At 36.7% G+C, this 27,495-nt stretch overlaps 1 protein-coding gene across 1 annotated transcript; it reads left to right on the top strand.

Moving 5' to 3' along the window:
* Positions 1–287: 287 nt before the first annotated feature.
* Positions 288–26,005, top strand: ARL5A (ARF like GTPase 5A). The gene is made up of 6 exons (XM_007427360.4): positions 288–872; positions 10,544–10,604; positions 15,576–15,723; positions 17,203–17,286; positions 18,646–18,797; positions 23,030–26,005. Exons 1-6 carry the CDS (start codon positions 827–829, stop codon positions 23,076–23,078), a joined length of 540 nt encoding a protein of 179 aa, XP_007427422.1. The 5' UTR covers positions 288–826; the 3' UTR covers positions 23,079–26,005.
* Positions 26,006–27,495: the final 1,490 nt, after the last annotated feature.

The following is a 27,495-nucleotide window of genomic DNA, read 5'->3' as shown; positions in this document are numbered from 1 at the left end:
TTTCAAAAGTGACAGAGCCAAAAAACCGGCAAAAATCGAGCTCTACTCCTTTTTTTACAAAATGACGTTCCTCAGCCCACCATCGCTCTTCCCAGCCGCCCCAAACACAGTTGTAAAGGAACCTGTCCGCTTCTGCCAAAGCTTCGCCCAGGAACACTTATCCAGTCACGAAGCGGGCACGCGGATGGAGTTAATTGAAAAAAACCACACTTTTCTAGATTCATATAGTCAGTCAGAGAATGAGCGAGGAACTCAGCGCGCCAATGAGCGTTCCTCTTCTCTAGCCCCGCCTACTATATGCTGGCTCCGTCTGTCCTCTTATCCGAAAAAGCAAGACTGCTGGCGCGCAGGGAAATCAGAATGGGACGCGGGCGCGGGCAAGCGCCCGTGGGCCGGTAAAATCGTGCGGGCGCGCGCCTTCCGTGTCTCCTGGACGGTGTCCGACGAGGCTCATTCTACGCTTGCATCCTCTCCCTTAAGACCGCTGAGGCCTGGAAAAGCGAAGCGTAAGAAGGAGGCCCTTAAGAAGTTGCGGCAAGGCCGGCGGCAATGTCCGTAAGGAGCGGCCAGGGGCGCGCGGTGGCGTTGCTGCGGGTGACAACGACGACGACAGCCTCGAGGGCGCGGGGCCTGCGCCGCTTCCTTTCGTCCGCGCCGGCGTGCCTGTTGTCTGCTCTTCCTCCTCGCGACGGGGCCCTGCCGGGGCGCTGGGCCCGAGATTGAACCGCCGCGGGCTGGGCCCGGGCGGAAGAGCGCGGAGACCGAGATTGAGGCCGCGGGGCGCAGGGAGCTGCCAGGGGGCAGCCTGAGCTTCGGCCGCCTGAGCATGGGAATCCTCTTTACCCGGATATGGAGGCTGTTTAACCACCAGGGTGAGAAGGAAGGCCGTGGGGGAGGCGGGCGGCCAGGGCGACCACTATAAAAAGAAGAGCTTGTTGCTCATGGGGAGGAGGGTGCTTTGCCTCGGAAGTCTCACGTCCAGTTCCCGGCATCGGGAGGCCGAGGAAGACTCGGCCTGTAATTCCGGAAACCTTCTCCAATCGGGTGCTTTGGGCTTCGCCCACCCAGCAGCGCCTCCTGGCCTTGGCTGATGGGTTATGGGAGCTGAAGTGCAACGCGCCTGGGAAACACCTAGCACCACTTTGGGGAAGAGCGGGTAGAGCTAGCTCTATGTGTGCCCCGTAGCCGGACTCCCTCCAAGTCAGAACCTTCAGAGCTGTTCGTGGATCAATGCTGCTGAAGTCAGTCAGGCTTGCTTCCGTAAAACAAATATTGGCTGGCATTGAAATGGAATACATCGTGATGTCCCGAACTTGCTAGGCCTAATGGGGGGAGAGAACAACTCTCCGGGAAAGGCAGCCTGTAGTTTACTTTGAGTTCCGAGATGGAGGAAAAGTGGGATAGAAATGTAAAATGTAAATAAAATAAGTTTTTTTCCTTGTTGGGGAAACTTTTTTGTTCCTTCTCTTAGCTTTGTGTGTAAAGCAAAATAAAATGGGTGGAAGGGAACAGAGTAAATAGGTGTTTTCCCTTCATGTGGCTCTTTTTAGATGTTTGTGCTTTAAATGTATGAGGTGACTGTGGGAAAGATATTGCTGAGGTAATCTTACAGGACAATTTTAAAAAATTGAGTATTGTCAGGAAGTACTTATGAAATACTATTTGAGTGATTAGAAAAGGATGGAACAATCTTTTGACCTTGGGGAAGGGATACAGTACCTACTGTCAAAAGCCTTTTAAAGTCTAGGTAAACAGGGTCCTTCACCAAAGGCGACTAAACAAACTGCAAGGAGGGGAAAAGAACAGAGCTCCTTTCCTGGCTGGGCAATTGATGAGGAAAGCAGGGAATAACAATATGAAGTCAGGTCAGGAGGTGAGCGGTGAAGTTGCCAATTTCATAGATGGCAACCAATTATTTAGGTTAAAGTAAAAAACTAAGACAAGGATTCTAAAAAGACCTCTTAGAACTTAGAAGAATGTGTATTCAGATACCAGTTAAATGTAAGAAAAATGTAAGTATTTTCTAGTTTAACATATACATTGATGAATCTGAGCTGACAGTGACTAATGAGAAGAGGCTTTTTGGGCTATGTTGGATAGCCTGATGAATACTGTGTAGAACTGTTGTGAAAAATGCAAATTCTCTATTAGGGACCATTAAAAAAGGAATCTGAAACAAAACAATATCAGAAAAGTCAGTATAGTAGCATTGCATGTCACTATGTCTATTATAACCATCTTCTGCACTTGTGGCAGCCTGCTGTTACCTGTGATTTTTTTTTTTTTAAAGATTACATACTTTTAGTCTTGAAAACTTTGGATGTCTGAAGTGATGATTTTCCTCTTTCTTTCCCAGAATGCCTCCCATATTGGCTTAAATGTAGGAAGTAAAGACTGAAGGTGGTTGGAAATCTTGTTTTGGGACATTCTTAGTTGTTCGAGAAACAAAAAGGAGAGAAATGTTATATTTCACCACTGCAGCTTATGAGACTAAGGGATGCACAGAGATAGTAACAAGTTAACAGAAGCATTCCTCTTAAAAAAGAGAAATGGCTTGTATGCTAAGCAATGTGGCTATTGAACAAATGACTGTCTTCACAGAAGAACACTCACTTTTTCATGGATTTATCAGCCCTCCAAGTATTGCAAATCACCTCCCTAATGCTTTGAATAAACCTGTAGTGCAAAGAATTTCTTCATAGTCCACATAATTAAACCTAGAGCTCATACTAGCACACAAAATGTAGTTATGGCCACTATCTTGAATGACTTTAAAGGAGAATTAGGTAAATCTGTAGAAGATAAGGCTGTCAGTCATGAAAACTGTGTATTATAAACTGTTTAAAATACTAGGAGGAGGGTGCTATCATCCTTGCTTGCTAGTTGTATGCTTTCCATATACATCTTGCTGGACTGTTAGGCCTGTGGTCAAATCCAGCAGGATATTTTTTACATTCTTATGTGAAATATTCTTCTAAGTGTGCCAAAATGATAATTTGTGGTGATTGAATGGATGGCAAGAGAGAGATTTATCAATATGTGATGTAAGATATAACATTTTTTTTTTAGGTGGGCACTCAGCTTAGGGCAAAGTGGTAAATTTGGGTTTGCTACAGGTGTGCAGTTTAATAAAATATTTGGATAAAGGTACAGAGCCTTAGTTTTGATGTTTTATTCAAAATATCATTTTAAGTTAAAAAATGTATCCTCTAGCCTTTATTAAATGTAAAATAGTGTAAGAATCATAGTATAGTATTAACTTTTATTAATTGTGTAGTTTAACAAACTGTGAAATAATATCAGTTACATTTGTTTGCCAAATACCCAATTTCCTCTGAAAACTTAAGAAGCTTGAAGAACATTTGGAAATAGTTCAAAGGGAGGGTATGTAAGAATTAGACAAGAGAATTTCTAATATTTATCTTATCTACAGAATTCTGGAGATTAGTTTTGGTTGTCTTTTAGTTTTTGGTTTCCAACTTTTGTGTACTTAGGGGAAAAAAAACACATCCTGTTTGCTTCTTGCAGGGTTTGAGCTGTGTTATTTGAGCAGGTGACACCTGAAACCAACTCTGAGAGCAGAGGAGACAGCTTCATCAATAATTGAAATGCTGTAATGAGAGCTTAGTTAATAGGGGAGGAATTGGGCAAATATGAGTTCCACTTTATGTGTGTACTGGGTACATAGACAGCTTATGTATTGTTTTGAAACTGTAAGGTTGACTTATTTCAGCCATTACTTGGATGCTTCTCAGACTTACAGAAAACAAATTCTGATAATGTTAGTTGTTACATATACAAATAAAATATGTTTCTTATTGTTAGACAGGTGAAGACCAATGATGCCTTGAGTTTTGCTTAGAGTTGAAAGGAAATGTTCAGATGTTTGGGACTTGCAGAACAAGACTTAATCCTTAATTAAACATCCTGTGTTATTGTCTTAGCCATCATTTCTTTCCCTTAGGAGGCAACTATCATTTGAGACAAATTAGCTCCTGTGGTTATTGCACATATCCTGTCAGTCATGTAATAACTGCTATGATTGCATTTTTTGCACCATGGTTGTTGTTCTATTTTTAGAATAAAAAAAGTTATTTATTAAATGGCTACATTATTTAGATATATTACAATGCAGTTAAACTTAATAGCCCAATTATGTGCCATCAAGTTAGTGTTGACTCTTAACAACCTTCTCCAGAATGATAACATAATAAACTCAAAACAAAATACAGTAAAATTACCATAGATGAATAAAATTGTGCACAGTATAAAACAACAAATGAATGCATCTAGGATATCATAATAAACACAATACTAGATCCTTACCGTTAAATACCAAGCTAAAAACCACACCAATGGACCCAAATCTAGGTATTAAATTATTAGACTGCCTGAGGAAAGAGAAAATATTAATCTAGTAACAAAAAGTAATAATATGGCCACCAAGAAAGCTACCTAGAGAGATCAGTCCAAGACATTTGAAGGAAAGCCTTTGTATCTATACTGGGTAGATCAGACCTGCACAGCTTGGCAGTAGGTAAGGGCTGAAATTAAATAGGCTAAACTTCTTCGGGCTGCAGATAGGTTTTTAGCGCCTTACTTTCCAAGTAAAGTTATAATAATAGGATAATAATGTTTTTTATTTGCAAAATAGTTTAATCATTAATTGTACTATAATTATTATAGTATAATTAATGATTAAACTATTTTGCAAATAAAATAAACCATATTATAAAAAGGGGAAATTTCAATTATTAGACTTATTAAGAAAAAAAATTACTTTGGTAAGTTTGAATATATTTTTAAGGTTTTCTTACCGTTTACTTTTCGTTAATGGGATGTATTACACTTCTTGTCAGCAATCGGTTTATTGTACTCTGGAATCATGTTTGAAATTGATGTTTTCAAAATATCTTCCAATTGTTTATCGGTTAGAGTTGATCATTGCTTGTTTTTATTCAAGTTCATAATGGAGAAGGTTTGTTCACATATGTAGGTACTCCTGAGTATTCTGAAAACCTGTAAGGCACCATCTAGCAGATTTTTAAACTTTCCCTTGCCCAAACTCTTGTAGAAGTCTTGAAGTTTGGTTTCTCTGTGTTTATTTCGATAAACTGTTGAGCACTGAACTTCAATAACCTCTACCTATAAATGTGCAGGGAGTTCCTGTGGATCCACAGAGAAAGGATCTTCAATTAACTTAAATTTAATGTCTTCTTTGGACAATGCCAGTCTTCTGATCCACTCCTGGATCAAAAGTTCAATGTTGTTTGAATATTTTTCTCCTAACTTGGGATGCTTACACAATGGAATATGTTTCATACACATAGTAAAGTGGCACATTTCTCCTTTTGTCAGTTGGCTTTTGAATAACCTGAGTTTCGTTTTGAAAGCCTTTACTGTTGCAAGAATGTGAAAAATAAGTGGACTTTCCCTTGAAGCTGTAAATTTAGTTCATTTAGATGACCTGTAATGTCATTATTCCAAACTTCATTGTGCAGCTCTGGGAACTTTTTTGAGTCATTCTCTAAGAATTGAACGATTTCTTCCTTGAGAGCAATGAAATGTTGCAATACTCTTCCACGGCTCAACCAATGAACCTCTGTATGATAGAGTACATCATTGCAGGTGGCATCAGCCTCTTCAAGAATGCTTGAAATGACCTATGCTTCAGTCCCCTTGAACAAATATAGTTTACAATGGAAACTACCACTGACATTACATGGTCGAAATTTAAAACTTTGCTGCATAACACTTGCCAATGTAAATGCAATGATACTTGGTTATTTTTTTGCCAGCAAACTCTTCAACAAGAGTTACTGCACCAAGGTTTTTCCCGCACATAGATGAGTGCCATCAGTGCAAATGACCACTATATTTTCAAATGTTATGCGTAACTTTTCAGTTACACACTTGTTCACTTGATTTGCAATTTCTTTTCCAGTAGTTTGACATCGCACGGAGTACAAACAAGCCAGTTCCTCAGTTACTTCAAAGTTGTCATCAACACCTTGAACGAAAATTAGAAGTTGAGCGGTATTCTTCAAATCAGTGCTCTTGTCCATTGCTAAAGAATAATAGCTGAATTTGTTTGCCTTCTGTTTTAACTGATCGTTAAAGTTATTGGCTCTTCACTGCAGTCATACAGGACAAGCTTATATTCTCAAAAGCATTTTTTTATTGAGACATAATCTAGAACCTGCAATTAACAAACACTTCTTTATGAAGTAACCTTCAGTAAAAGACTCCCCAGCAGCAGCAATTTCTTTAGAAATCGGAAAAATAACCTTAGTAGCTGCCTCATTTTCTGAGTGTACTTTCTTGAAAAACTGTTGTTCCCCACTGAGAATTTTCAACAATTTGGACGCTTTAATTTGTTTTTCTTTGGTGTCTAATTTGGCTAAATCAGGATGTTTTGATTCGAAATGGCCACACAGATTGTATTCCTTAGGAACGGCCATTATGTCTTGGCAAACAAGGCACAATATTTTGTCTCTAGTGTATGTAAACAAGTATCTGTTTGTCCACTCCAGATTAAACACTCTATGTTCTGATTTGATCTTCTGCTTCTTTTGATCATCCATTTTACAAAGGTATTAGTCTTGTAAAATTTACAATTATCAAAATGGCCGTTCTCCCAGAGCTGCTTCAGTGAGTAATTTTGCCGCCGTCGTCGCCGTCATAACATGCCAGCGCTCACAGGCTGAGCACTGATTGGTTATCTCCCGGAAATCACCCCTGCAACAGTTTGTCGCGGAAACTTTATTTTAAAAAAAAAATACTGCATTTTTGGACCTCACGCTCATGAGCAATGTGGGCCGCATGAAATCCTTTGGCAGGCCTCATGTTGTGCAGGCCTGGGGTAGATGCATATGGGATAAGGTATACTTACCTTCTGCCAAGTAAGTTTAAGTTAATTCCAGCAGGAATGTAAATAGGGTTTAGAAATAAAATGGAAGCCAGTTCAGGCAAGAATTGCCTGGTGAAATCTAATCATAGTGCTTGAGGTAGAGAGATCTGATAGCCATATTTTACAGAAGCTGAAATATCTTGCCTTTTATCAGAAACCAATCCATGTATAATCAAATAATGCAAATAGGAAGCAGGAACACTGTAGTTAGATATCTTTGTTTGGACAAGGATAACCACAAATGATTAGGAAATATCTAGCAAGCTAGGTTTTTTTTTTTTTTTTAAAGAATGCATTTAATACTTGTCAGACTGTATGTTTAGGACTTTTGCATCAATTATTTGAGAAAAATTAAGATTATTTCATATGGAAATAAGCAGTTATTAAGTCAGTTCTAGTCACTTAAAGACTTTTTACTTCTTGTTTAACACAGGTTCAGAAACCAAGGGCCATACATATATTTCTGGATTACCATTCCCAGTGTCCTTCACCTTTGGCTATATTGGATAAAACAAATGCAAATTACAGTTTGGGGGGCTCACAGGATGCTCACCCTCATTTTATTGTTTTGGAATCTGGAATGAGTTTGAGCTGAGGATATTTTTTTTTGCCCATGTAAGTGGCAGCATCTAAGCGCCTTTGGCTAATCTAAGAAAACTCAGCAGGGCCAGAACTCATTAGTATATGGAAGGGATGCCACCAAGAAATATCAGGGCTGTAGGCTAGACTGGGAAGTAAAACAAAAACAAAAACATTCCAGAAGAAAACAATAAGAAACCATTTTATGAGGTTGCCAAACCTCCCAACATGGGTGTGTTGCCATTTAAAAATTGGTTTGTTAGAGATAAAACATATAACCTAGATTAAATAAAAATCAAAATGGTTTAATATCATGGCTTATTCTGAAGCTGCTAATTTGGGCAAAACAGAATAATATGGGTAATTATGGCTTTTGTGGAGAGGGTCTATGATTTATAAGCCAAAATGGGACCATCTGAACTTGGCCACTACCTAACTGCCATTAGTTAAAAGTGGAAAAGAAAATTGATAGTTTTACCATGTGTATGAACCATGTTACATATCTTAAGAAACAAACGTGGGATAAAACAATTGAATAATTTGGGCAGTTTGCTTTCTCTAGCTATGTACCATTGGAGTGTTGGTACTTGCCTTCTTTCACAGGGGGCCTTCTATTGTTGGGAGAGAAGAAGGCTGCTTCTTGATTTGAGTTGGGAATGGGGAAAGAGGGCATAGCAGCATGCACACAGTCTTTGGATGGCTTAGGGACCTCTCAGTTTCAAGCAAGTGCTGCTTGTGAAACCTTTGAGACCAAGTACTAACAAATCCATCCTGCTCCAGTCCAGTTCAGTAGCATCTTTTACATATAACCAAGACAGGAAACCAGTGTGTGGAAATAATAAATATTATGTTTGAATTGCTTCTTTCTCCATTGTGACTCTTGTGCACATATAAGAGCAGTCAATGAAAAAGCAGTTGTCTGATATAATTCTGCCTGTAATAGATCTGTCAGAAGGAAATCGTTAACTGAAACTTGTCTGAGGGAAAATTTGCCATTTCAGATATATTAATTTCTGGTTGAGGAAACTGAAGCTGATAAAGACTTTTGTTTAATCTTACCTTTGAATTATTATTCAATTTCATTGGAAAATATCTGTATAATCATAAAAACTTCAACATGGATCCTATTTGGAGTTAGTGCTGCCACTTTTTAAAAGTAAATTATACTGATGTTCATGTATTCCCTATTTAGAGCAATGCAGTTGCTTTTAATCTAATGTTTTAAAAAATTCTAACATTTTTTTTAATGTTAACATGAAGAGAACCTCAGTAGAAAATTTATCTGAATATCTAAAAAATGGCATGCTTGGTACAAATGATTTTTCATTGTGTGTTTTCTAGGTTGAATTCTCAATTCACATTGTGGGGAAAGAATTGAGGCTCCATGGATAGAGAATAATGTGAATTGAACACCTACCCTAAAGCTTTCTACCAACACTCAGAATAAATGAACTAGTGTGGTGTATTTACGTGTTAGAATTATTATTGCTTCAATTTGAATGTGACATTAAATTACAGTTCAGTACTATGGGGCCACAATAACTCTCAGGCTTATATACTACCTTCGTCAGTCAAACTTGGATTCTTTTTTAGATGAGTGTTGTTTCCAAACTTGAAAATGTGATTAATCTTGATGAGAGATAGTAAAACCAGAAAATTTGCAAAACATGGTTTACAAACATTACCATAAACCATAGTTGATAGTAACTGGAATTTGTGCAGATTCTGGTGTCACAACCAGCTGCATTTAATCTAAAATTAAAAGAAGTTTTAAAACTGCACTTTGTGGCCATGTTATAGATGTGGTAGTCCTTCTGCAGTCCATCCTTGTAGTGCTAAATTGTGTTGAATGATAACTGTCAGGGCTTGTGTCTTATACATATAATTATCACACTTTTGTACCTGCTGCTGGTTCTGTAGAATTTTATGTATACTTATAATTTGATATTTGAAGAACTTCAGAAAGTAAATTAAAGTTCATAATAATATGTGGAATACATTTTCAAAGAATAAAGTTGAAAACACAAAAAAATTGCTTACATTTTGTGTTCTACATGTGTTAGCTGTTTGAGTCTCATTTAGAAAACAAAATAAAACTGATAATATCAAGGTATTCTGAATTCTGTACAATTTTCAAAATGCTTTGTGAGTTAGTTAAAGTCTCTCTAACTAGGGAATTTGGGCAATTACAGTCTAGTTTATCCAGTATTGCTCGTACATTATCATATAAGTAGATTTCTTATTGACATCTTGTAAAACACACATACCATTGCCAGTTGAAGCCAGTTAATTAATTCAAAGACACATTGCCATATGATAATCATTTCTGTGTCAAAAAGCATCCAGAGACCTGGGATAGGGCGGTGTATACATTGTTGTAATGTGTATACAATGTGTATACATTGTTGTAATGTGTTTGAAAGTTAGTTTCCAAAGTGGTCTTAATGTAGTGATGTAATATGACTGAAGTTCTCTGTTCCAAATTCTCATGATTTATATGAACAGAGATAGAAATAATTGCCAGGGAGAGAAGTAGTGTCTGTGTTAAGCATGTTTTTTTCTGTTTTTTTCTTCTTGATGGACTTTTTGTTGTAGATTTATTTATGGAACTCAAGTCACATTTGTTGCCTGCATCTCTATAAAATATTACATAAAACCCTTTGATATATCCATTTATGACCTGAAGGAAATAGAAAATTCAGCTAGTGCAAAACATATCCTTAATCAGTTAGAAACTGAGCGTATATGTTGTATCATCACTAAAACAGCTACCTTGTAAAGGATAGCATATATAAATAGTAATTGTTTCAGGCATTGGAAACCTGTCTTTCTATCCTAGGGGTCACAGCAGTATACAGTAAAGATAATTAAAATGGTTGATTATGGAATCATGATAAATTATTGGATGTGTGACTAGAGATAGGCAGCCTAGTGACCTCCAGATATTTTGGGATGGGTTTCCCATCAGCTCCTGGCAGTTTTTCCAGTGGCAAGGGTGTGTGGGGCATGAAACATGACTATATGCTCAACTAAGTCTTTTTTTTTTCCTTGCAGAGCATAAAGTGATAATTGTTGGGCTTGATAATGCAGGAAAAACTACAATTCTTTATCAATTGTAAGTATGAAGTGGCATGAACAAGTGATTTGAATTACCTTGTTGATTTAAAATGCTGCTTCTGACAGCAATAGGTTGAAATCCCCTTGTGTACTTTCTAGCAGTGAAGGTGGCCAACTCTAGTTAGTTGTTTGGATTACTTCACTTATATGAACCCCCAGTGATAAATATATGATGATTGACAGGACTTTTCTTTGAAACTGCCTTTAAAAATCCATCAAAACTAATTTTCTAATGAAGAATTTTGTTGAGTTTCTCTTGAATGCACCATTGTCCAATTTCTTTGAATGCATCTGAATTCTAGTGTTGTTAGAAATAAACATGTCTATCTATTAATATTCATAATTTTATGTATTACCATCATACTATTTATATGCATTAAAATTCATGTTTTAATGGACTTTAGTTTACCAAATTTCATATTTAATGGACAAATTCTACTGGATTTTTTTTTTATTGTAAGTTTTATTATGTTTTCAAAAAAGTTAAAATACTGAAAAATCAAGAAAAAGGAAGGGAAAAAAAGAAAAAAAAGACAGGGAAGGAGGGGGGCATAAGAAAGAAAGAGTAGCTTCCGACTTTCCTTGGTACAGGTATAGATACAGAATATGTTCACCTCTTACTCTAATATCTAAATGTTTACATAGTAAAAACAGTTTTTAATATAATATTCAAGAAGATTCCTAAAATCAATCTGTTTGGATAATACATATAATTTGTTCAAGATATTTCTATAAGTATAACATCAATCAGCAAATCCCAAAATCAAAATTGGATTTTTTTGAGTATCAAGCAAAAAGTCTAAGAGTGGTTTCCAATTAGAGACAAAGTTAGACAGTGCCTTGTCTTTGAGGAGAGGGGTAAGTTTCGCCATCTCCGCCAATTCCATTAATTTTAGTATCCATTCTTCAGCAGTAGGTATTTGTAAATCCTTCCATTTTTGCGTGTATAGGAGTTTTGCCGCAGTTATCGTATAAAGAAAGAAATTTCCGTGTTGTCTTTCCATTTGTTTATCCATCATACCTAAAAGAAAAGTCTCTGGTTTCAATTGCAAGTCTATTTTCAATATCTTTTGAATAAAAATACATATCATATTCCAATATTTCTTAGCCTTTTCACAAGTCCACCATAAGTGATAGAATTTACCTTCACATTGATTACATTTCCAACAAACATTTGAGGTTCCTTTATACATATTTGACAACTTATCTGGTATCAAATACTAATGGTACATCATTTTATAGACATTTTCTTACAATGTGTAACTGAGAGTGAACTTTAACCCTTTTTTCCACATATTTTCCCACTGGACTAACATTATGTTATATCCAAAGTTTTTTGCCCATTTAACCATACAATCTTTAACATATTCATCTTCCAAATTCATTTTTAATGAAAATTTATACATTTTAGCAATAAGATGTTCATCATTACACAAAACATATTCAAACTCAGTGTTCTCAATGGTAAATTCACAGCTTTCCTTACCTAGTTTAAATCTTTCCAGCAACTGTGCATATGTAAACCATTGGCAAACAAAACCTTCCAATTCTAAATCAGGTTAGGTTCTCCTTCAGAAAACAATAATAAAGTTGCGTGCATCAACCATGATTGTTTAACTGTCATTTCTCTTCTATAAAAAGCTTCCTGGGGTGACAACCACAGAGAAATTTTTGGAGACAGTCTTGCCTTATATCTATTCCAGATTCTCAGTATAGAATGTCTAATGAAGTGATTCTTAAAATCAATATTAGCTTTCACTTTGTCATACCATAAATATCCATGCCATCCAAATCTTAACTCATGTCCTTCTAAGTCCAATAACCGCTTCCTTTGTAAAGTCATCCATTCTTTCATCCATAGCAGACCGCAGGCATCAGAGTATAACTTTAAATCTGGAAGACCTAACCCACCTCTTTCTTTAGCATCCTGTAAAAGTTTATATTTTATTCTTGGTTTTTTACCTTGCCACACAAATTTAGAAATATCTTTCTGCCATTGTTTACATGGTACGTCATTTGTCAATATCGATATTGTCTGAAAAAGAAAAAGCATTCTAGGAAAAACATTCATTTTAATTACTGAAATTCTGCCTAACAATGACAGCTGCAGTTTACCCCATCTTAATACATCTTTTTTAATATCATTCCAGACTTTAACATAAGTATTTTGATATAACATATAATTCATATTGGTCAATATAACTCACAGATACTTAACTTTTTTTTTATTTTGAAGCCAGACTTCTTCATCAATACTTCTTGATCTTTCATAGTCATATTCTTAACCAACATCTTTGTTTTTTGTCTATTTACCTTAAATCCAGCAAGTGCACCAAAATCTTTCAATTTCTTCATTAAACCTTCAGTTCCATTTTGAGATTCCTGTAAAATCAAAACTAAATCATTTGCAAAGGCTCTTAATTTGAAAACTTCTTTTTTGATTTGTAAACCCTTTATGTTCACATCTTGTCTAATATCTCTATTTAACACTTCTAGAAATAAAATTAAAAAATAGAGGTGACAAGGGACCACCCTGTCTTGTCCCCTTTTGTATCTCATATGGTTTTGTAAGTTCATCGTTAATAATAAAACTTGCCTTTTGGGAAGTGTATATTGATTTAATCCCTTGCAGAAAGTTCTCGCCAAAGTCCATATCTTCCAAAACTTTAAACAGGAATGACCAGTTCAAACTATCAAAAGCTTTCTCTGCATCTAAAAAAATCAGTGCTGCTTGCTTTTCATTATGATGTTGTAAATATTCTATTATATCTAGTACAATTCTTACATTTTCTCTCAGTTGTCTTTTAGGTAAGAAGCCACATTGATCTTCATGTATAAAGTCTGATAAAACCTTTTTCAGTCTCTCTGCTAGTAAAGAGCTTATAATCGTTATTTAACAAAGAAATTGGTCTGTAGTTTTTAGTCATAGTTGGATCTTGACCCTCTTTTGGCAATAACACTATATTAGCTTCCTTCCAATTCTCTGGTATTGCTGAGCCCCCTAAAATAGAGTTCATCACCCGCTTAAGTGGTAATAACAGTTCATCTCCAAAACATTTATAATAAGAACTCATTAATCCATCTGGTCCGGAGGCTTTCCCTATTTTAGTCTTTTTGATAGCTTCTGATATCTCAAAGGTGGTCACAGGATTGTTCATGATTTGTTTTTTGAGATTAATTCTACTGGATAAAGTTTTTGTTGAATTTCTGGCAGTACTGTCTTTTGCCCTGTTGAACAATGTTTGCTGCTTCCCCTCAAAATACTTTCTGCTATGTATTCTCTGTTATCAGGGTTTTTGTTTTCATGAACATGTATGCTTCTGGGCTTACAGGTAGTCCTTGACTTACGGCCATTCATTCAGCAACCGTTCAAAGTTATGGTAACACTGAACAAAGGGCCTTACAACCGGTCCCTAAAATTATGTCCATTGCAGCACCCCCACGGTCATGTGATCAAAATTCGGGCACTTGGCAGCCCACCCACACAACCAGAGGGGTGCTTCAATACCCCCGCCCACCTGTCTCTTCCCATGTATGCCTTTTTGGCCCCCTGCCACCCTGCAGTTCACCGCCCCAGCTAACCTTTGCCATCTTCTTGCTCCTGCTGCTGACCAAGCATGCCTGGCCTGGCCCTTCATGAGGCAGCTGCTGGCTGCACAAGGCTTTACTCCCCAGGTTGCGCACAGCAGTTTCCTCACAAGACCCTTCATGTGGCCAGCAGCTGCCTTGCAAAAAGCCAGGGCAGGCACGCCTTGTCAGCAGCAGGAGCAAGAAGACAGTGAAGGTCAACTGGGGCAGCAGAGCACAGGGCGGCAGAGGTCTTGGAGTACAGGATGGCAAGGGCGACTCAAGCTAGGCCAGGGCTGGGGCGGTTGCAGCTTTGCACTGTGCTGCTGGGCCAGGTTGGGGCTGGGCTTCACACTGCAGTGCAGCGCTGGGGCTTCTTGCAGCCCCAAATCCACAGTGCGCCAAGAAGCCCCAGTGTAATACTGCAACCAGACCTGAGCAACTGGCAGCACTGGCAGCACATCTTGTATAGTTGCAGAACATAAGCAGGGACACCAGGAAATTCTGGGGCAATTCTAAGCTTGGTCAAAAACATCCTGGAAGAAAGCGGTGGCAGACTACTTCTGCACTGTTGCAAAAAAACAAAAACAACCCCCCTGCATGGACACGTCCATGATGTCACTAAGACCTGAGTAGCCTCTAAGGAGATACTGTCTTTGCAGCAATTAAAGGTCATTCACTCTTGTTTTTAATTATTGATATTTTTTTCTGTAAATCTAGCTGCATAGGTTTACAGTTATGAAGAAAGTTCGTGTTGAAAAGGAGAAACATAGTTTCTTTTGCACTCATGGCAGGATAGCTGTTTATTTATGAAATACAGGTTTATGGTTCACACAGTTCAAAGCTGCTCCATGCAAATGTGACTGAAACATTCCTAAAATATTCCTCACACATTTCCACGAATGGCTTAACTCATAATACCTTCAGACATGGCTATAACTCAATGGCAGATCAATTAAAAAAAGGGCTGGGTGGCTGGAGGCTGCATTTTTATTGAGGGAGATGCTAGGTTATATTTTGATCTTAAAACAACTGAGAATATAATTGTTGCTGAAGCTCATGTCACATTACATAAGGAAATTTAAATTTTGCGCACTATCATGTTTGGCACATAATTATTTTATTAATTTATGATGCAAGAGTAGAATGAAACATTCTTATTTTTAAGACTGTTACCAAGAACCATGGTTACACCAAAGGGGGAAAAAACCTTTAAATTTATGTTGTAATCCTATGCTCAGTTACTCAGAACTGAATTCTGTTGAAAAACATAGGATTATATTGCAAATATTTCAGTAATAAATGCAAGTGGATTTTTATAACTTAGATCATTGTCAATTATATATATGTGGAGCATAGAGGATGAAATGAAAATGTATCCTCCTTTTTTTTTCTTTTGCAGTTCTATGAATGAAGTAGTACATACTTCCCCAACAATAGGTAGCAATGTGGAAGAGATTGTAGTTAATAATACACGATTTCTTATGTGGGATATTGGAGGCCAAGAATCTCTTCGATCATCATGGAACACATATTATACAAACACTGAGGTAAGAGTGTAACTTGTATTGGGAAATTTTAAGAGTAGGGGCACCATATCTGAAATAGACAACCTTTAGATGGTAGCAGACTTTTTCTTTGTTCCCTTTTATTGGTGGTTTGGATTTTTGCAGCCCAGATGTGGTGGCTGTAAAACAAATTGCTATGGGTTATTTCATATAAAACTTTTAAGATATGAATCCTTAATTTGCTTTGTTGATTTTAAAAGGAAATAGAGGAACTTTTTTACTTAAATTAGCCAGACTGAAAAGTGCTTACCTTCATGGTAATTTCTGGAAAACAGGATTATTTAATGGATCTTGTAGGTTGTTCTATCCAGTGTTGCTTTCTATTCTAGAGTGCCTATTTCTAGAGTTAACAATTGCCTTTTGTGCAAGCAGTGTACAGTATATACCACATTTAAAATAGATGTAAATATATTTTAGAGGGAAAGTGCTTGTTTTGAGATTAGTTCAGTAGTTAAATTCACAATTCACTTTTCTGTTAAATGATTGGGCAGATTTTGAGACAGAACCAACAGCCACCTGTAGATAAGGCTTCAGCTAGATAGAATATGTGTGTGTGTGTGTGTGTGTATCTGTGTACATGCATGCATGCATATGTGGAGCAGTAGGATGGTTTTCATCTTTTTTCAGGACGTATCTGTAATTCATATGATTTGTAATTCTTGAAAACACTTGGGAAACATATACATTGGGCCTGTATGTAATAGACATAGATAACTATGATACCTTGGCTTTCATGAAGTGGGACTGCTGTGGAATTATCTCTACTATTTATAAGCTTTACCCAGTTGAAGCACTGAATAGCATCTTTCAAATAGTGGACTGTTGTGTCCTGGAGCCTCATTGCAGAGTCTAATATGGCATTATGAAGAGTGCTCATCATCCCTCACTGCTGGCTAAGCTGGCTGGAGCTTTTTGGGATGTGGAAGGCAACAGACCCATAGTAGCGTTGTCTTTCGGGTCAACGTGAACTAAGGAACACATTGAGCAAAAAGCTAAAATCAATAATACAAATTAAGGAACTGCCAGGAATAATACATTAATCTTTTACCAGGTTAGAAACAAACCAATAGCAACTTGAGCGCTACTTAAAAATCAAGGATGTGAGGCTAGCATTAACAAATTTCTAAGAATATTTGCTTATATTGGGCATTTGGATCAGTAATTATGGCATATTAAAATTCAGCAGAAAATTGCTAATGAATTCAGTTGCCAAAAGCATGGTGATTGCCTATTGGGTACACTCCTCAGAAAATTACACAGAACTCCTTGTTGGATTGGGCAGCTTCATTTAGTGTGCCATCATAAATTACATTTCTTGCAATATTATAATTGTCTTAATTGATGTTATCTTAATGTTTTCATAAGGGATTATTTCATGGAGGCAGCCTCAGTCTTTCTTTGCTTTATGATTCAAGATATGTATGGACATTTTTAATTTACAAATGTGTCTGATTCTTACAGTTTGTGATAGTTGTTGTGGATAGCACCGACAGAGAAAGAATTTCTGTAACTAAAGAAGAACTGTATAAAATGTTAGCACATGAGGTAAGTACTTTTTGGGTTTTTTAATTAGACTGAAGCAGAAACAATTCCTAGGTTGATGCTTAAGTTTTGTGACTGGTTTCCAATCATAATTCCTTGTTGATAATCACCTCCAGAACCGCATAAACAAAATAAATGAGTTTTTTCCTCTCAGAGTGGGGAACTTTTAGATTTAATAACATTTCTTACAGTTGTACAGTATCTATTATGTCTGACTCTTTAATTACAAACTACAAAGATTTTGCATGTTACTTAGGGAAATAAGTAAATTGTAATTGTAGAAATTAGTATTTATATTTTCCAAAAAAACTTAACTCAGCCCCAAATTTCTTAAAAAGAAAGGAAAAGTGGAAAGGAAGATACTTCTCATTTTCAAAATTGTCATCATAGTAGTTTATGTGAAGTAAGTGTATTCTGGGAAATGGTAACAGAGATGCATGTAAAAGCATGTAGATTTTAATAAAATGGTCGTGTAAAATAGGGATATGGTATTTAATTGCACTTATTTGAATGGTAAGGCTGATAAGTACCTATATATATTAGGATAAAAGTCCCATATAAAAGAAATCAAATGATTCTCCTTCATTTATTTTTTATTATGCTATGTTGGAAGAAAGGAAGGTTTTATAAGACATTACAAAATAATTTTTGATAGTGGGATCAAAAATCAAAGAGTGGTGTTTTTAAATGCTCATATTTTAAGCACCATATTAATGAAGTTAAACTCAGTTGATATGACTGACAAAGTAGATGCCAGATTTGCTACCCATTTGCAAATTTTAAATGGGTGGGGGATATACCAGTGCATTTACATTGGAAATCATAAGCACTGAAGGTAAGAAGTCTTCTATCCATCCCCACCCCCCACCCCAAATGCTTGAAAACCAATAGCTGTAAAGACAGCAAAGCTAATGTTCCTCTTACCCCATATTTAATATCAAGTTTTATATCAAAAGTGTGTTTTTTGTTCTAAGAAGTCTTTAGTATTTAAGTTTTGCATACATCACAATTATTTTCAAATTGTCAAGCAACATTCTCTGAACAATTATATCCTTACATTGTATAAAAAATGTGGATGTACAGAGACATGCTTGACAATGTGCCATAACTATGGTTCATTACCTCCTTAGAAAGTTTAAATCTAAACATTTCTTAGAATTGCTGGAAGTGATCTTTTATTTTAGCTGAATTTTGATTGGTTGATGTGGGGCTGCTCTGGTGTGATTTTGCATAGAATCTGTGTTGGTTTACTGTATTTTAAAATCATTTTAAATGTAAGAGTTAAATACAGCAAAAAAAGAAAACAGTTTAGTGGAATAACAGGAAAGAAAGAAGACTGAGGATATATTTTTCCTACTGTAGGACTTGAAAAAAGCAGGCTTGCTCATCTTTGCTAACAAACAGGATGTTAAAAACTGCATGACGGTAGCTGAAATTTCTCAGTTCCTGAAACTAACATCTATTAAAGATCACCAGTGGCACATCCAGGCATGCTGTGCTCTTACTGGCGAAGGGTAAGAAGTATTTTGTTTGTGAATACTTTTTTGGTAAAGTTCTAGTACATAAAGTAATGTGGCCATGCCAGGGTATGCAGAAATAAATAAGTGAATAGAAGAGGATATACTGTATGTAGCTCAGGTTTAATTGTGGAGTCCTTGGTGCTCTCTGAGCTTGGTTGTTTCATTACCCAACTAGGTAACATCATCAGTGCTAATGAGTGTGGGATTTGCTCCCTGTATATATACAATAGCCAAGTGCCAAGTGTTGATGGGGGTGTGGTTTTCTCCTTGGTAGTTTCTTGATTACGGTATTGTTTTCTGCTTGATTTTTTTGTCTGGTGTTTAATCGCTGATTATCTGGATGTTGGCTGCTGGAGGTGATGTGTTCTAGTCTTTTTTTGTTTCCTTTTAGCTTTTTGCTGTCTCTTTTGAATGGTGTGTAAATATGGTTTATTTCTATTTGTCTGTTGATGGCTGATTTGTCTGAATGCCAAGCTTCCAGGAATTCCCTAGTGTTTTGGGGTTTAGCTTGGTCTAGGATGCTCACAGTTTCCCAGCTGAAACTATGGTTGAGTCTGTCCATCTCTTGTGAGACTAAGGAGTTTTCATCGTGTCTTCTGACTGCTAGCTGGTGTTCAAGGATGCACTCTGCTAGTCTTCTGCCTGCCTGTCTTACATAGTGGCTGTTATAATCCTTACACTGTATGTTGTAGATAACTCCTGTTTTTTCTTCTTGGGCTACTGGGTCTTTAGGTTTAGTTAAAATGTTTTGGAGGGCTTTAGATGGTTTGTGTGCTATGGTGGTGGTGTGTTGTTGTAAGAGTCTGTTGGTTGTTTCTGAGATGTTTTTGATGTATTGCAGTATTACCCTTTTCATAGCTTGTGTTGGTTGTGCTGTATTGTGTTGGATTGAGCGGTCAGGCACTTTTTGATAAAGTTGCGGGGGTATTCATTTTGTTGGAAGATGTTATATAGGCAGTCTGTTTCTTTTTTCTGGTGTTCTGGGTTGCTGCAGCGCATTTGTGCTCATCTGAATAAAGTTCTTACACAGCTCCTTTTGTGGAGCTGAGGTTGAGTTGTTACTTTGGAATGGAGCACTTGGTTAGTGGGTTGTTTTTTGATTGACTTGTGTTTCTAATTTGCCATCATTTCCTTATTCAGATGAGCACAGACACAGTGCAGCAACCTGGAACACCAGAAAAAGGAAAAGGAGAAAACCATATGCCACCAAGACTGGCAGGGGCAAGCTACTGTATATAAATAGGGAGCAAACCCCACACTCACTAGCACTGATGATGTTACCTAGTCAGGTAATGAAACATCTGCAAACAAACAACCAAGCTCAGAGAGCACCAAGGACTCCATAAATAAGTCAGTGTGATAGCACCAAATACATGATGGCCAGTATGTTTTTCTTCAATAGAAATGTTTTGTGTATTTAAATCTCAGTTTTAAAGATGAACATTGGGAACTTCCAAGGTTTTATGGTCTGCAGTAGGTAAACTGTGGGAGCTGGCAAGGGAAATTGTGATATTATACTAACCAAGAAAGAGTTCAGGATCTGTGTTTTAACTGGCAAAGCTAAAGAACTTCAGTCACATTCAGGTTCTAAGGCAGTTACTGAATTGAGTGTAGAAAGCAGTTGGCAACATGCAGTATGTTGTGATGTGATCATGCTACTGTGTGTTCATTGGCAATCTTAGCTGACACATTTTTAGCAGTTGACATTCCAAATGCTCTTCAAGGATGTCCTCAGGTAGAATGGATTATGGTAGTCTGTTCATGATGTAACCCTGACTATCTAAGAATGATGAAGGCAAAGGAGCTAAATAATAGTATATTCATGTTACTTGTGGCTGTCATATGGCCTTGGGAGGTTAGCTACAAGGTAATATCAAGAAATATTGGGGGTTTTAATTTTTATTTAATACATTTTATTTACAAATTGCAAGAAAAAAATGACAAAACACCTTAGTACACTAAAAAAAGCCCACACACAATTAACAAAACAACATTTAAACTTTAAACTTTGAGAAGAAAAACCCAAATAAAGAGAGAAAAGGGAAAAAAATCCCTACCTTATATATTATATTTATCCATAGTCTAAGGTTTACTAATAAGTATCATGCAGTACTATAATATGATCACTACAAAATATTACTGTAAGATATCACAGAATCTCTGCCACAGTAATACATATTGCTTCATCCTTGAAGCATATTTGAAAAAATATTCCAAATCCCTGCTTTAGAACATTTTTTTTATTTTTGGATGATTAAAATGAACCCCTAGTACTTTAAGAATTGGCACAAAAATAATTAATAAGATATCTGAGTAATTAGTTTCCACCAGTATTACATACATACAGTGCACTTGGAAAGTATTCAGACCCGCTTCACTTTTTTCAATTTTGTTATGTTGCACTCTGATACCACAATTGTTCAAATTCATTTTTTTCCTCATTAATCTACACTCATACACTACTCCATAATGACGAAGTGAAAACAGAATTTTAGAAATGTCTGTAAATTTATTAAAAAAGAAAAACTGAAATATCACATTGGCATAAGTATTCAGACCCTTTACTCAGTACTTTGTTGAAGCACCTTTGGCAGCAATTACAGCCTCGAGTCTTTTTCGGTATGACGCAATAGGCTTTGCACTCCTGGATTGGGGGATTTTCTGCCATTCTTCTTTGCAAATCCTCTCAAGCTCAATTAGGTTGGATGGGGACCGTCGGTGGACAGCCATTGTCAGGTCTCTCCAGAGATGTTCATAGGGTGCAAGTCAGGGCTCTTGCTGGGCCACTCTAGGACATTCACAGAGTTGTCCCTAAGCCATTCCTGTGTTGTCTTGGCTGTGTGCTTAGGATCGTTGTCATGTTGGAAGGTGAACCTTCGGCCCAGTCTGAGGTCCTGAGCGCTGTGGAAGAGGTTTTCATTGAGGATATCTCTGTACTTTGCTCCATTCAGCTTTCCCTCAACCCTGACCAGTCTCCCAGTCACTGCTGCTGAAAAACACCCCCACAGCATGATGCTGCCACCACCACGCTTCACTGTTGGGATGGTATTGGGCAGGTGATGAGCGGTGCTTGGTTTCCTCCAGACATAACTTCTAAGTTTAGAATTGAGGCCAAACAGTTCAATCTTGGTTTCACCAGACCAGAGAATCTTGTTCCTCACAGTCTGAGAGCCCTTCAGGTGCTTTTTTGCAAACTCCAAGTGGGCTTTCATGTGTTTTGCACTGAGGAGAGGCTTCCGTCTAGCCACTCTGCCATAAAGCCCAGATCGGTGGAAGGCTGCAGTGATGGTTGTCCTTCTGGAACTTTGTCCCATCTCCACACAGGATCTCTGGAGCTCAGTCAGAGTGACCATCAGGTTCTTGGTCACCTCTCTTACTGAGGGTCTTCTCCCCTGATTGCTCAGTTTGGCCAGACGACCAGCTCTTGGAAGAGTCCTGGTTGTGCGAAACTTCTTCCATTTGAGAATTATGGAGGCCACTGCACTCTTGGGAACCTTCGGTGCAGCAGAATTTTTTTTGTTGCCTTCCCCAGTTCTGTGCCCTGCCATAATCCTGTCTCTAAGCTCTGCAGGCAATTCCTGTGACCTCATGGCTTTTGCTCTGATACAGTATGCATTGTCAGCTGTGAGGCCTATAGAGAGGTGTGTGCCTTTCCAAATCATGTCCAATCAATTTAATTTACCACAGGTGGACTCCAATCAAGGTGTAGAAACAGCTCAGCAGCGATCAAGAGAAATGGGAGGCACCTGAGATAAATTTCAAGTGTTGTTGCAAAGGGTCTGAATACTTATGCCGATGTGATATTTCAATTTTTCCTTTTTCATACATTTGCAAACATTTCTAAAATTCTGTTTTCACTTTGTCATTATGGGGTACTGAGTGTAGATTAATGAGAAAAAAAATGAATTTGAATGATTGTAGTATCAGGCTGCAACATAACAAAATTGAATAAAGTGAAAGGGGTCTGAATACTTTCTGAATGCACTGTAACCATAGATTCACAGTCTGGCAGTGCTCCCTGATACGGATGTGTCTCTGGATTTCAAAATGGAAACTGTCATGAACTACAGCACTTTACTTTAGTGAAGTTTACACGATTTCCATATATCATTTAAAGTTCTGAAAATGGGAACCCTAATATATTTAAAGAAACTTAGATATGATCTGAAGTCTTGTCACAAATGGTCTGTGTTAATAAAGTTATATTTTTATTTAAATTTTTACAGATTGTGCCAAGGACTTGAATGGATGATGTCAAGACTTAAAATCAGATGATTCTAACTCTGCACAGACATTGTACAAAAAGAGAACTGGATATTTGGCTGTGAATTATTGGCTTATGTATATTTATAAAAACAAAACAACTTTTTTTGCTACCTAAGAGATTTCAAACAAGAGAACTTGACTTCCCAGATGATTCCTTTGAACTGGCGTTTAAATACTGTGGCTGACCTTACTTTTAAAGCGAAATCACTTGAGATTGTTAAGAAATAATGTGTGGGGATCAGAATACAAGGGAGACATTTTAACTTTTACATTTTATTATTCTAGTCTAACTCACTACATTGAAAATGCTGACTTTATTATTTCCACAAATCAGAAAAGAAAATCAGTGTGGTACAGGTACTGACTGTCTAGCATTGAAACTGACTGAGATGTGTTTCAGAAGTGCAAAAATGTTCCTGTATGTGAACTGTACATTTTATGTGTTTATACCTCATGTTGATTAAAATCTGTTGAGCAAAATGGTTAATATCCTTAATTCTGTCCATAATACTCCTTAAATGGCAGTATGTGGATTTGAGCCACTTTGGATCTATTTGAATTCCATGTGTTATAGCCAACCTTTTCTCTCTGACAACAGAGCAGGTTCTGTCAGAACAAATTCTTCACCTACTTTGCAACCCCTCTCTAGAACAATGGGGAAGCTACAGCAAGTTTTTAAGTATATAGGAGGGGCTGCTGGTTGGGCAGGATGATGAGAACGTTCAACCAGGTCAGCAAAAGGCTGTACATGGAATGTTGTATGTCACACTGTTTTGGGTCAAATTACTTAAATTTGTAAATGGTTTATTAAAAAAAAGGGGGGGGGGAATCCTGCTAGGACATCATTATCCTTTGTATTATGCTCAAAACCAACAGTGATAAAAATACAGATTATGTATTCTTATTTTATATATGTTCTGCAATTTAAAACAACCACAGAAGAAGTAAGACACAATGTATTATTCTTTAAAACTTTACATTTTGATTGCATTTGTTGAGATGTGCATTGCTTGAAATAGAACATTAGAGTTACCTGAAATATGCACTGTGGTTCAAAAACATCTTTATGCTTAGAGGTATATGTAGAACATTCCCATTTTAAACATTTATGATATAATGTGTGATATTGAAGGGAAAAGATGGGTTTAATCCAAAAGAAGTAGAGTAATTAGGAATTTCACATAATAGGTATATGTCTCTTGGCGTTCCTTCTGGGGAAATTGGTGACATACTCTTTGTGATCAACCTAAAATGAACAGAAATGTGTAATTACACTAAGTTGCACTTAAAGTCAGTTGAATGAGAATTAAGTCTTGACTGGTCTTGTTGATTCAATAGGTAAGATCAGTTAAGTTTTGATCAAATCCACTGCTACTTTATAGAAGGCAAAGACTAGAATATAGATAGCTAGATTAGTAGGCTATTAATTGAGCCATTTGCTTTTCAGATTCTCTAGGAATATCCCAAGTGTGTGTGTGTGTGGCTTTAATGGCTTGATTCAGCTGTTCCTTAAAGAAGTAAAAATGTAAACTTAATGCATGGATCCTATAAAGCAGTTTTCCAGTTTTGGGGGGAAATGGCAATTTTATATCTTCCCTGTTTCAAGACATGAAGTGCATTAAAATATGAATAAATAAACTATTTTTCCTGTTATTTTATGCTGCAACTATTGTAAAGGTGGAGGATAGGGGAATAAGTTGGTGCCTAGTATAGGAAAAATACAAATTATTTGGGATGCTATTTTAGTCTTCTGAATGTTATGCCTAGCATTCTTTCCAGGCTTAATGGGTTATTTAGAAACAAGTGCATCCTTAGTATCAAATAAACTCAATCCCTCCCCCCCGTTTTTTTTAAAATCAGGCATTAAGTATAACTTACTCTGTATATGACAAGTTGGATCAAAACAATTAACTATTTAAATGGTTGGAGCTCAGTACACTGGCTGCTTTCTACAACAGTCCCTCATCAGTTTTTCTGTTGGCGGCGTGCGTAAAATTAGTAGTGCCATTAAATTATATATCAGTATTTGGCAGGAGAAAAAATGGCACATAGTAGTTTTTGAATGTTTTACTACAAACTGGTCTTGAAATAACTCTTAATTTCAAAATCAGTTTGCTGCGGAGATGGTTTTTTGTGAGGAACGAACAAATATTTAAGCTTCTTGTGAGTTGTTCCATGCTTCTTTGATTCTTACTCGGAATATTTTTTTAAAAAATTCACATGTCATCAAATGAATGCATTGAAAAAATTATGTTTTACAAACATAATTAATATAGTTAAGATTGAACTAGAATGGATTAACCTTTTGAATATATCCAAATTACCAAATTTATTAAATACCCATACTAACATAGAAAAGTATGAATGAGAGTGCATGAGTTCCCAAACAGGTTGAGTTTCTGTAGGTTAAAAAGAAGTTTTGAGAACCAATTTCCTTCTGACGTTCATTATCTCCTCCTAGACGAAGAATAAATGGCAGTCGGGTGGGAGAAGGGTGATGTAGTCTTTCAGAAAAGATTTACCCACTGTTTTCAGTGACTTTAGTAAAATTGAAAGCATAGAAACCCACAGGCATTGTCCAGCTCTGATACTTGACTGACTTTCAGCATTAACAACAAGAAAGGTGCTTGCACAACTTTATTTCACATTTGAATCCACTAGCAGTGGGCAGTTGGATACCCTGAAAAGGGGTTAGAAGAAAGCTTAACAGAGCCTCTGGATAGTTATTCTTATTTTGGAACAAGAAGTTATCAATTAGTCATTTAGAGTCTTCTTTGAAGCTAAAGCCCATTTTTTGTTTCATGTATATTTTTATCCAAAGCAGGCTTTGGACAGAACAGCTATGTGTGAGCGTTAATTTAAAATTGATCTGTTACTGCCATTCCTCTAAAATGTGTTGGAGACTTTGGGTGTCGTTCCTAGCTCTTACTCTCAATCCACAGCATTTTTACCAGAGGATTAATGTGTGCTTATCACAAAAATATTTATTTACATATATACAAGAAAAAGCATATGCTGCTGTGTGCACATTAAGTGATCAAGTATAGACAACATCTATTTTTACAGAGTGAAGGAATAAAGTGTCCTGTGCTTCCATAGGACCTGTGAATGATGGTACCTTGGTTGATGTCAATTGGTAGAGTGGAAGAAGCCTAATAGGTCAGGATAATACACCCAAGAAAAGGTGAACATAGGTAGCTTCTAGATTTAGGTTGATGGAAAAATTGACTTACCATTTAGTTTAATATTTTTTATTAGCCCTGACTGCATGCTTGCTTCTGTGCCTATATGTAATGCCTACTTAATCTGTAAATTTTGTAAATAAAGGATTACTAGAAAGATAAATATAACATAGTCTGTTTCTTCTGTAAAACCAGTCTGCACAATTAGTGGTCCACTATTGATGAGAGACTTGTCAGAGACTTTCGGGGCTTAATATGCTTAGTAAATCTTACTGTTTGGGAAGTTATATTGTTATAAAGAAGTATGAAACAGTGGGTATGTTAAACTTGCTTCCCAGCAGTGATAAAGTTCACTTGGGGATGTTGGTGATGAATCATACAATCAATAGCTATGTAAACTGTTGTGTAATACAAATGATAGTGATTCTCAGTGAATGATTAATAACCTGTGTGTTGCTTCCAAAGTACTTTGTGAAGCTGCTTCTCAGAAGAAATAAGGACTGCCCTGAGTATTTCAACAAGCAGTTTTTATCTAAGTAATTCTTTTTCAAAGAATCACAATATCAATATCTATCTATATTGCAAAGCTGCATGTTAGAAGATGGAAGTCTAAATGTTAGAGGAGAGGGAAATAAATACTTCTCAAGTATAAGATTTCAGGTTTAAGTTAAGTTGTATTTTTAAGGATAATTTTCTTGTGAACTTGTTTTTTATAATTTGTAAAGGTCTACTTACTCTCTGCAACATACAGCATTGCCAGTGTCTGTGCTGCAACACCCAAAATCCATTGGATAATGTCTTCTTGCTTGTGCTTGGTACTCAATACTATAAACTAGACTTAATGTTCACCTACTTTGCCATACTAGATACATTGTCTCACATACTGTATACATACATGCTTCCCTATACCCTTCTAATGCTCCCATGCCATCTTTCTAGATTAGCACTTTTTATAATGTACATGTTTTCTGAGTCTCACATACATAAATATTTAGCTTTTTATTTTGTACACTTTACATACTACTGCTTTTAGATTCTCACTCGTATCTTTTACATTTTTAGCTTTTTTCCCTTATCCTAGCTTTTTATGTTTCTTCCTAATGAGAGTACCCCCTCCCTTTATTGGTCTAAAGACCTTCAGACCTTAAGACTGAAATTGAAAGCTATACGTATTCAAAGGTTGATGAACAGGATGTTGCAGAATGTTGCAGCAAATGTTGCAGCAAATTATAATTGTCCTGCTG

Source organism: Python bivittatus, unplaced genomic scaffold (assembly GCF_059951505.1).
Source record: "Python bivittatus isolate LINGU-HERP-01145 unplaced genomic scaffold, Pbiv_v1 ctg000480_np1212, whole genome shotgun sequence".
Taxonomy (NCBI): Eukaryota; Metazoa; Chordata; class Lepidosauria; order Squamata; family Pythonidae; genus Python; species Python bivittatus.
Note: the sequence above shows the minus strand (reverse complement) of the source record. Positions and strands in the feature narration are given on the sequence as shown.